The sequence below is a fragment of the Capricornis sumatraensis genome, chromosome 2, assembly GCF_032405125.1.
Source record: "Capricornis sumatraensis isolate serow.1 chromosome 2, serow.2, whole genome shotgun sequence".
In the NCBI taxonomy this organism is placed as follows: domain Eukaryota; kingdom Metazoa; phylum Chordata; class Mammalia; order Artiodactyla; family Bovidae; genus Capricornis; species Capricornis sumatraensis.
In genome coordinates, this window is record NC_091070.1 from 72,203,563 (window position 1) to 72,215,661 (window position 12,099).

Genomic DNA, 12,099 nt, shown 5'->3' on the forward strand with positions numbered 1-12,099 from the left:
AAAATACACCCTTCTTAACTCTATTCTCTTCCCCCCAAAATTGCAGTGCCGGGTAAGCAGCACCAGGGTTGGAAACATCGCTGGAGCCGCATTTCACGCTGAAGACTTCCAGGAAAGCCTAAGCGACTGCGGCCCTGGGCTGGTGGGGAGCCTGTTTCCAGTCGGACCATGTCCCGAGGCTCTCCCGAGTCCTGCGCTTGCGCACCCAGCCCTCGCCGCGCCGGCCCGGAGGACGTGCGCACGCTGCCTTTGCGGCTCCTGGCCCCGAGATGCGCTGCTCCCGGGCCCGTGCCAGCTGCAGGTGCGTGAGGAAGATTTCAGGAATTCAGGTGTGAGGTGGAGCGACCCACGGGAAAGGTCGGGCCTGCCTCAGTCCCTCCAAGGTGCCCGGGGACCCAGAACGGGGGAGCCAGGAACTCAGCTCATTTTATTTTCTCGTTTCCCCAACTCCTGACTTCGTCTCCTGGGGAGCAGGAATCTCTGAAAGGAAAATGCAAAAAGCATACTTTCCCGTGCAGTGAATCGTATCACATGTGGCATTCCCTCCCCCCGCCCCACCGTGGCCAAAGCAGTTTTCACCCTTGCCTTGCCTTTCCTGCTGTGGGGTTTTGCAGTCTCTGGACTTTCGTTCGACTCCTAGGTGCTTACTGGTTGTGGATGATGAAGGCGAGGGTCAGTTGTGAGGGCCCTGTGTCCTGTGCAACCCCCCCCCCCACCCCCCAGGAGGAAGAGGTGATGGTTCAAGGGCAAGAGAGAGTGGCCCAAGGGAAGTAGAGCAGAAGCTACCAAGAGGGAAAGGCCGTGATAAATGTCGCCAAAGATTATTCCCTAACTGAAAGTTCTCTAAGTTTTTCTCAGTTCTTGTGTTTCTTGCTCAATGATTTTTATGATGTCCTCACTTCCTTTTAATGGTGTTGTTTGAGACTGGAAAGCCAGTAGGCTTTCAGCCTTAAAATTTCGTTGGAATTTTTTGAGATCAGTTTTTTCAGTCTTCCAACTGTAAGAGTATTTTGCTATTGTCAGGGTAATCTTGGGATTGAACCATTGAGATTTGCCGGTTTTTATTTTTACTTGAGCCTAGGAAAAATTACACAGTGTTGGTTTGTTTTTTAAAATATTATCGACCAAAAAAAAAAAAAATCAGTTGAGAGCACAAGATCCAGCTGAAGTGGGATTTGGAGTTCTATCAAATTAACGTGCATGTGCTTAAGTACACGTGGGACTGCACTTGGAGCTTGGGGATTCCTGAGCTGTCACTTATAAATAGCAGATGAGATCACTGCTTGCCACCAATGGTTCTAACAATATAGAGCTTCCAGTCAGTGCTTTCCCACATGGCGTGGATGCAAGTGACAATAGTATCCAGTTTTAGGGCTAGTGTTAGATGATAATCCATGGTCTCCTTTTGGCACGGTAACTATAGGTAGTCAATTCCTGTTATAATCAGAAATGGTTGCCATGTGTGTAGTTCTACTGTGGCATTTTTTGCCAGTGTTCCAAAGAGACTATTAAAGGAAAGAAGAAATACACAATAGGAGTGGAGGAACCTGGCTTCAGGCCAAAATACTTCGTGTGATCTTTCAGGCCCAACGGTAGACAATTGCATGGCCTTGCCTGGCTGGCCTCATCAGGGGAAGCTGCTCTCGCAACACTGGACTTGTGCATGGCCAGTGCACTGCAGTTTTGTGGAGGGAATTGCAGTCGAGGATGCACCAGTTCCTTCCCTCTAGCCATGCTCATATTCTTCTGCATTCCTGGTTCAGGTACCTCCATTCTGAGGCCCAGCTACTTCCCAATTGCCTCCACCAATACCTCCCTTACTGCAAAAGGAGGGAATGTGGACAGAGTACCATTGACTGAGGTACTTTTGTCCATTTTGACTCGGGATCTTTCTACCTATAGCCCTTCCTTCCTCCTCCCCTGGCTCACAGGTCCATAAAGAGCCAGTAGCCTTTTTTTCCAGCCTCCTCCCCTGGGATATGACTGTGTGCACTGTTCTGTTTAATTGACCACTGGGTGACCAGTACTTTTTTAGCCTCTTGCTTGCACTGTTGCATAAGTGAATAAAGATTTGCTAATTACTTGCAGTTTGGCTCATTGTCCTAATTGACACCTCAATACCTGATTACTTGACAGGAATTAAATAAATTGCCAAATTTGGGGCAGTTCACCTAATTTCAATCTTCATAACTGCTGCTGTGTTAGCACTTTAGGGATTTGGAGGCTGTTCACCTGTAATTTCTCTAACTCAGTGTTGTGAAAATGCATACTAATAGTATCAACAGCTGATTATTGCTAACATGGATATCTGGGTTATAGGGTGTATTTTATAAATTAATAGAGTGGCTTGCAGTCAGACTATTTTGTGTGCCATATTACCTTTGACCTCTAATTAAATTTTTTTATAATATTTTGGGGTTATTTGGGTCAACTGAAGAAAATTAGTAATCCTTAGAAATTCCTGTCTTGTCCTATGGGCCCCAGTCTTACCTAATGGATTACTTGGCCACTTTTGGATAAAGTGATTGATTTGTTGTGGGTTCCTCTGTTTCCTGTGTGAAGAAATATGCAAGAGAACAGGTTTCACAAAGTTTATCTCTTCCTATAGAAGTTTCACAAAACACTGTCCTTACCATATGTTATGCAATCTGATATTTTCTAATCTACTTTATTAAACAAAAATGCAGATCATGACCCATTAAATTTATTTCACAATCCATTAATGGATAGTGACTTGGAGATTGAAGGACACTATGATAAAACAACTAGTAGAAGATAATTTGCTCAATAAATGATTTTTTTCCTATTTTTAAATCAGATTGCTGAAGAGCACTACAGTAAGTGTGTTTGAGATTTTGTGTTTAAGGTGTTTTCTAGACATCTTAAACACAAAAACAGTAATAGCACACAGCACATATGCTGGATTGTCACTGAAAATGAAAGTGAAATTTGCTTGGTCGTGTCGGACCCTTTGTGACCCCGTGGGCTGTAGCCCACCAAGCTCCTCTGTCCATGGAATTCTCCAGCCAAAAATACTGGAGTGGGGTGCTCTTCCCTTCTCCAGGGGATCTTCCCAACCCTAGGATCAAACCCAAGTCTCCTGCATTGCAGGCAGATTCTTTACTGTCTGAGCCACCAGGGAAGCTCAGATATTCACTAAATCAGCTGACAAAAAAAAAAAAACAGGGAGTCTCCTGTAGGTTTATCAACTCTCTTATCTCTCAACTAGAAGATACACTTTTTGGATGAGAGAGCTGGAACACCTTTTTTAAATCTCTGGCTTCCTTATTTAAAGAAAAGGGATCCATAGAAGGATAAGAAGAAATTGGCTTTTCAGATAGAATATATGGTATAAAATGGTTGTGAAAGTTCCTCATAAGCTTTTGCGTGTGTCCCATAGAGGCATATTAGGGAAAGTGTTTTTGTCTTTTTAATAACTCTTAAGACCAAAATGACCTTTAATTATATTGCCTGAAAGTGTATTGTACTCAACCTGCAATTACTGAGCCATAGATAAATATGTAAGTAGCCACTGTGTCAACCTTATTGCCTCTATACTTGTCTTTCAGGACTTCTACAACAAAGTGGAAAGAAATAAAAAGAACTATACATTTAGTCTGTTTACCTCTTAGTTAGAAACCCTAAAAATACTAAGTAGATTAAGTTTTTAAGTTTGCTTAGTGTTGAGCTAAATAATACCTTACATTCATATACTGCTTTAGTTTTCTAGCACCGTCAGATGCATCATCTCCATTGATTCTCACGACACCACGATGTGGTAGGCAGGCCAGGTGACACTTTCCCTGACTTAGAGCTGAGGAGTCTATATATTTCCTTCTCCTTGCCACCAAGATCATATGGTAGCAAATCCAGGACTAAAATTCAGGTTTCCTGGAACATTTTCTTCCAGTTGTCTGTGTTATCTTTGTTGGTCCAAAGAAGTAACTTAGAGTAAATATTACTAACGATGTGACTAAGAATTTTGATAACTGAAACATTCCATTCTCAGATCATATCCAAGGAGTGTTATAATTGAAAGCAGATATGTCTTGTCTTGTTTTTAGTATTATATTTCTTTTAGTTTTTACCTTTCTAGTCCAATTTTTGAAAATGGCAAATCTACTTAATAGTGAACTAAGAAAATTGGAAGTAAAAGGTCTAATTAATGTTAAGAAATCCAACTCAGTCTCTTTAATGTATCTCAACTAATTAGAAATACAGCTTAAAATTATGTACATTTTTAAGTATTTCTTTTGAAGACTCCTTGTTTCTCTATATGTGTGAAATTAGTTTAATGATTCTAAAGTATCTAAAATGGTTATTAACTTACTGTTAAACACAGGAAAAGTTGAGGCTCCCTATTTCCTTTAATATCTTTAGCCAAAGAACATTTTAAATTATTTCTTTTCACATGAATAAGTAATTTTAAAATTGATACATTTTTATTTTTAATTTTTAGACATCTGTGGAGTTTAAGAACACTATGGAGCTCATCAGAGTATATCACTGAAGAATATGATGGCTGAAAACAATTTTAAAATGCTAAAGATTCAGCAATGTGTAGCAGCCAATAAGCTACCTAGAAACAGGCCATATATATGCAATATTTGCTTCAAGCATTTTGAAACACCATCAAAATTAGCTAGGCATTATCTCATTCACACTGGTCAGAAGCCATTTGAATGTGATGTGTGTCATAAAACCTTTAGGCAACTAGTTCACCTGGAAAGACATCAACTAACTCATAATCTGCCTTTTAAATGTAGTATTTGTCAACACCACTTTAAGAATCTGAAGACATTTGTGAAGCACCAACAGCTTCACGATGAAACATACCAGAATGATGTTAAACAGGTCAGAAGATTGTTGGAGGCCAAGCAAGAAAAGCCAGTGTATGGAATGTATCATGCTTTTACCCCAGAGGAGAGATGGGCATTACACCCATGCTCCAAGTCTGATCCTACATACAGCTCTTCAAAGAAAAAAAAGGATATTCATGCGTGTACAATCTGTGGCAAGATGTTTCCATCACAATCAAAACTTGATAGGCATGCTCTAATTCATACTGGTCAGAGGCCTTTTAAATGTGTCCTGTGCAGTAAGTCTTTTCGACAGTCAACTCACTTAAAAATCCACCAACTCACACATTCAGAAGAAAGACCTTTTCAGTGTTGTTTTTGTCAAAAAGGATTTAAGATTCAAAGCAAACTTCTGAAGCATAAACAAATCCATACCAGGAATAAGACTTTTCAGACTCTTTCATTAAAGGTGAAGAGTTCAGAATCATGCTCCCTGCCTAATAAATTAAATGCAAAGCAGGATGGCTTTGAAAATGGTAATATAGGTGAATCTGAAGAGAATAATCAACTTGATATCCACTCTGTTTATATTGTCCCTTTTCAATGTCCCGAGTGTGAAGAATGTTTTGAATCAGAGCAGATTCTCAATGGACACAAGTGTTTTCCTGCCAGAAGTGGCAAAATTCCAAGCAAGCTCAAAAGCAGCTACAACTATAAAACCGTTGTTAAAAAAATCTTGGCTAAGCTTAAACGTGCTGGGGGTAAGAAATTAGATAATTTTCGATCTGATAAAGTATTTAAAAACACTCTCATGAAAAATCGTGATCTTATTTCTGGTGAGCAGAGGCCTGAACAAACCCAGAGAACATGTCTGAGTTCTCTTGGCAAGCATGGAACATATAAGACAGTTGGCAATAAAAAGAAAACATTGACTTTGCCATTTTCTTGGCAAAAGCACTGCCAGAGCCAAAATATGGGGAAAAATGTAAAAGGTATTCTTACACCAGAAAACATGTTAACTATGGATAATCCTGTGCATAAAAAAGACATATCTATCTGTGGTTCATCAGGTGAGGAATTCTTTGAAAACTGTCAAGTGCTCCAATGTGGCTTTTCAGTTCCAAGTGGAAACATACATACTGGACATAAGACGTGTCCTTGTGACAAATGTGAGAAAGTGTTTCCTTCTGTTTCTAAACTACAAAGACACTATTTAATTCATACTGGACAGAGGCCTTTCAGCTGTAATGTTTGTGGGAAATCTTTTAGACAGTCAGCTCACTTGAAAAGACACAAACTGACTCATAATGATAAGCTTCCCTATAGAAAATCTCTTTGCCAAGTAGAATTGGAAAATTTTAACAAACTTTTCATTCACCAGGGTGATAATGTTAGCTATAGTGCTTCCCAACAATGTCAGACTCTTGGTTTTCAAAAATACAAGGTCTCAGAGTCAGGTCAAATGTCAGAAATAAAAGTTAAGGCAGAATCAGAGGATTTCATTCTTGGTGCCCCCTGTAGGAACAGAGAGCCCTGTCTCTCTAGCACACTTCTGGAATCGGAGCAGAGCCAACATAGTCATTATTGTAGTCATTCAGGGCATGCCGAGAGGAATGATGGCCTTCTTTACCAATGCAGTGTTTGTTCTAAAAGTTTTAGATCCCCATCTAAACTGGAAAGACACTATCTAATTCATGCAGGGCAGAAACCATTTGAATGCTCAGTTTGTGGCAAGACATTCAGACAGGCTCCTCACTGGAAGAGACATCAACTTACTCACTTTAAGGAATGACCACAAGAGAAAATGGGTATCCTAAATTCAGTTACGAAACTGACAGAACCACTGATATGTTTGTCGTGTCTCTGGTGACCTTGTTCTTCAGCCTGAATTTAAAATGTATTTTTATCAGAAGGCCTGAATTAGATTGAATTAATTCATAAGCAGTTGCTTGTCCTTCATACTAAGAGGTAAGATACATAGACATTTAATACAGTGTTTTAGGAGCAGCCAAATTAATTTTTAGAAAAATTTGATATCATAAAGTAAGCATTTATTTTAACATATAACTTTGGCTGTATTGAAAATGTTATAAATCCATCATGGTACAAATAATTCAGCCTCATTTTTGAAGGAATTATTCCTTAAGACATGATCTCCTTTTATATATATGTTCAAAAGACAGGCAAAAATTGGTTTTTGGCTGCAGCAGATAGCATGACTAGATTTCATTTATTTCATAGATTTTAGGTCTATGGTTCAAATTCCATTGGAAAATATTTTCTTACAAGCTAAACAATATAAAGCCAATAAAAGTGAAGGTAGATGAGAAGATAATAACAGTATTTTCATTGGTCTTTTCCAAGGTATTGATTCTTAGGACTCTGGTAACTTCACCTCCTGTTCTACAGGAGATTGGTTTTTTGTTGTGTGTTTTTTTGTTTTGTTTTGTTTTTTTCTGCTCAGCCTGCTGTTTTTCCCTCCAAAATTTAAAAGAAAGAAAGAGCCTAGTATGTACCTCTGTACATTTACCATGTTTACTCATTAAATATAGTGTTCAAGTGCCCTAATCTTTTTGTTGATGTGAATGCAGTGTCATCTTTTCAGAGGAATGAATGTAATTCATCTACATGCTTTTTCATAATTGATAGCAGTAGACTTAAGGCTCACTTGCAGATTCCATCGCCACAAGACTTTTACTTTAGTAAACTTTCTTTTAATAACTTTAATTGAGTGATTCTATGACAACTAAATCTATTAAATTTAATCAAATGGCAGTGACTAGATCTAGTTTCTATTCCTGTTTTTTTGCAAGATTCTAATGCTAAAGTGTTATTTTGATCATTAGTGAATTGTTATTTTAATTTATAAAGTAATCTTGTACAGAAATAAGATCTTTATGGAATTGAGAGTGTCATTCTAAACAGTTCTGTCATGATTTGGGAAATATTTAATCAAACTGTAAAAGAGTTATAATCACACATTATCCTTCATATTTGCCATTTTAAATAAAAATCCTTCAGTCAGTTCAGTTGCTCTGTCATGTCCGACTCTTTGCGACCCCATGGACTGCAGCACGCCAGGCTTCCCTGTCAATCACCAACTCCCGGAGCTTGCTCAAACTTATGACCATTGAGTCAGTGATGCCACCTAACCATCTCATCCTCTGTCATCCCCTTTTCCTCCTGCCTTCAATCTCTTCCAGCATCAGGGGCTTTTCCAGTGAGTCAGTTCTTTGCATCAGGTGGCCAAAGTATTGGAGTTTAGGCTTCAGCATCAGTCCTTCCAAAGAATATTCAGGACTATTTTTCTTTAGGATGAACTGTTTTGATCTCCTTGCAGTCCAAGGGACTCTCAAGAGTCTTCTCCAGCACCACAGTTCAAAAGCATCAATTCTTCAGCACTCAGCTTTCTTTATAGTCCCAACTCTCACATCCATACATGACTACTGGAAAAACTGTAGCTCTGATTAGTCGGACTTTTGTTGGTAAAGTAATGCCTCTGCTTTTTAATATGCTGTCTAGGTTGGTCATAGCTTTTCTTCCAAGGAGCAAGCGTCTTTTAATTTCAGGGCTGCAGTCACCATCTGCAGTGATTTTGGAACCCCCAAAATAATGTCTCACTGTTTCCATATCTATTTTCCATGAAGCTAACCTAAAAATCCTTAAGAATGACCCTTCCTAGTAATAAGAAAATAGCCATAATCTTCCTAAGGTGAAAAGAACGGGTGGATATTTATCCTATCATACTCAGATGTACTTGGTGGCAAGCCCTCTATTAAAATGGACAAGTGAACAATTTAATTTTACATCCCACTGTAAGAACTGTCTTTGTGGGGTGGGGAGGAAAAGTTGGTCTGCTGTTTTTTACAAGTGAATTTTGAGAAACTTGGGTTTAGTTCACAGAGGTTAAACCTAACAGTACAGATCCCAACAATTTACAAGCAGAGGAGAGTCATGTTTTAAAGAGTAATTTCTCTTTTCCTGAGATAATGTTCCTCAAGTGCAAGCAAGATGCCGGTTTATAGAGTTTGCTTTACACAAGAACATTTCTGTTCAGTAAAAGCAAAGGACAACTAGTTCATATTTTCCAAGAATAAAAGTTCAAGGTTTTTTCTTTAATATGTCTGAAATTGTCTATTTGGGGATTTTCCTAAGCTAGTTATGTACTTTTATTTGAACTTGATGATTTATATACTCCTTTCCCAGCCCTAACAGAGAATCCTAACAGGGTTGTGTTTGTATGATTATTAGATTTTGTTTGCCCATGGGATACTACTATACATTTTTTATCTTTTTGGCCCACGCCTTTTAAAGCTGTTTCATATTGAAAGTTGGAATATTGTAAAAAATTTTGTCAAAGATACACTGTAGTGCTATTTGAAGTACCTGTAATGAAACACTTTTATTATCACTACACTCTTGTGGGAACTTTATAGGAGTGAAAATAAACTGTGTACATCGTGATAAGATTAAACATTAGATGTTAAGTGATCTGCTGCATGCTCAAACTGTTATTATTGTTGAATCAATTACTTCAGTTTTCTGAAAAAAATAAAGTTTTAAATATCTTTAAACAAAAGTAGAAGAAATTTTTATTTGGACAGGAGCAGACTGTAGCATGATTATTTACTGAGATAGTTTGACTGAGTTAGTGGAATTATTGTTTTATACTGCCATAGGGCCTATTAGGGGCTTCCCTGGTGGCACAGTGGTAAAGAACCACCCTGCCAATGCAGGAAATGTAAAAGACATGGGTTTGATCCCTGGGTTAGGAAGATCCCCTGGAGTAGTAAATGACAACCCACTCCAGTATCCTTCACTGGAAGATTCCATGGACAGAGGAGCCTGGAAGGCTACAGTTCATGGGGTCACAGATGTGACTGAGCACACACATGGGGCCTATTAGGAGAAAATGTATGTGGAATGAAAGATGATGATTCTTGAAAAATTCAAATTTCAGAATATTTTTAAAATGTCAATTATACAGTTTGGACTTTTTTTTTTAAGGGAAAATCATATAGAACAGAAACAAGGTACCAATAGGCAAACACTCCAGGGCCCACTCCAATCTACCTTTTCCACTGAACTTTCTAACATAGTTAATTGTTTGCTTCCTTCTTCATAATAAGTTGCTTTCATAGCTTCTTATCACTTGCAAAAGGATATGTTAACTCCCTTGCAAGTCACATGATATGCTTGTCCATTTATCCTCCTCACTGGCCTCCCTCTCCAGATTTTTACTGAAGAAACAAGGTTATTTCCTCCAATACATATTCTTGTTATTCCTGATTCCATCTTACCTACATAAGAGCGGTGGCTGCGCGGTGCTGCTGTGGTGAGCAGCTGAGGAGATTACCCCACGTCCAAGATCAGAGAAACCCCAGTAAGACGGTAGGCGCTGAGGAAGGCCTCAGAGGGCAAGCAAACTGAAACCACAATCACAGAAAACTAGCCAATCTTATCACATGGACCACAGCCTTGTCTAGCTCAGTGAAACTATGAGCCATGCTGTGTAGAGCCACCCAGGACAGACCGGTCATGGTGGAGACTTCTGACAGGATGTGGTCTGCTGGAGAAGGGAATGGCAAACCACCTCCGTATTCTTGCCTTGAAAACCCCATGAACAATATGAAATGGCAAAAAGATAGGACACTGAAAGATGAACTCCCCAGGTTGGTAGGTGCCCAATATGCTACTGGAGATCAGTGAAGAAATGACTCCAGAAAGAGTGAAGAGATGGAGCCAAAGCAAAAACAACACCCAGTTGTGGATGTGACTGGTGATGGAAGCAAGGTCCAATGCTGTAAACACCAATATTGCATAGGAACCTGGAATGTTATGTCCATGAATCAAGGCAAATTGGAAGTGGTCAAACAGGAGATGGCAAGTGTGAATGTCAACATTTTAGGAATCAGCTAACTAAAATGGACTGGAATCAGTGAATTTGACTCAGATAACCATTATATTTACTACTGTGGGCAAGAATCCCTTAGAAGATGTGGAGTAGCCATCATAGTCAACAAGAGTCCGAAATGCAGTACTTGGATTCAATCTCAAAAATGACAGAATGATCTCTCTTCGTTTCCAAGGCAAACCATTCAATATCACAGAAATCCAAGTCTATGCCCCCATCAGTAGTGCTGAAGAAGCTGAAGTTGAATGGTTGTATGAAGACCTACAAGACCTTTTAGAACGAGCACCCAAAAAAGATGTCCTTTTCATTATAGAGGACTGGAATGCCAGAGTAGGAACTCAAGAAACACCCAGAGTAACAGGCAAATTTGGCCTTGGACTACAGAATGAGTACAGCAGGGCAAAGGCTAATAGAGTTTTGCCAAGAGAATGCACTGGTCATATCAAACACCCTCTTCCAACAACTCAAGATAAGACTCTACACATGGACATCACCAGATGGGCAATACCAAAATCAGATTGATTATATTCTTTGCAGCCAAAGATGGAGAAGCTCTATACAATCAGCAAAAACAAGATTGGGAGCTGACTGTGACTCAGATCATGAACTCCATATTGCCAAATTCAGACTTGAATTGAAGAAAGTAGGGAAAACTACTAGAGCATTCAATTATGACCTAAATCCAATCCTTTACGATTATACAGTGGAAGTGAGAAATAGATTTAAGGTACTAGATCTGCTACAGAGTGCCTGATGAACTGGACAGAGGTTCATAACATTGTACAGGAAATAGGGATCAAGACCATCCCCAAGAAAAAGAAATGCAAAAAAGCAAAATGGCTGTCCGAGGAGGCCTTCCAAATAGCTGTGGAAAGAAGAGAAGTGAAAAGCAAAGGAGAAAGGAAAGATACACCCATTTGAATGCAGAGTTCCAGGGGATAGCAAGGAGAGATAAGAAAGCCTCCTTCAGTGATCAGTGCAATGAAATAGAGGAAAACAATAGAATGGGAAAGACTAGAGATCTCTTCAAGAAAATGAGAGATACCAAGGGAACATTTCATGCAAAGATGGGCTCGATAAAGGACAGAAATGGTATGGACCTAACAGAAGCAGAAGATATTAAGAAGAGGTGGCAAGAATACACAGAAGAACTGTACAAAAAAGAGCTTCACGACCCAGATAATCATGACGGTGTGATCACTCACCTAGAGTCAGACATCCTGGAATGTGAAGTCAAGTGGGCCTTAGGAAGTATCACTACAAACAAAGCTAGTGAAGGTGATGGAATTCCAGTGGAGCTATTTCAAATCCTGAAAGATGATGCTGTCAAAGTGCTGCACTCAAAATGCCAGCAAATTTGGAAAACTCAGCAGTGGCCACAGAACT

General features: G+C 39.3%; 1 protein-coding gene across 1 annotated transcript; it reads left to right on the forward strand.

Moving 5' to 3' along the window:
* The first annotated feature begins 236 nt into the window (after nt 1-236).
* Nucleotides 237-7,517, forward strand: ZNF770 (zinc finger protein 770). The gene is made up of 2 exons (XM_068965701.1): nt 237-301; nt 4,460-7,517. Exon 2 carries the CDS (start codon nt 4,516-4,518, stop codon nt 6,589-6,591), a length of 2,076 nt encoding a protein of 691 aa, XP_068821802.1. The 5' UTR covers nt 237-301; nt 4,460-4,515; the 3' UTR covers nt 6,592-7,517.
* The last annotated feature ends 4,582 nt before the right edge of the window (nt 7,518-12,099 follow it).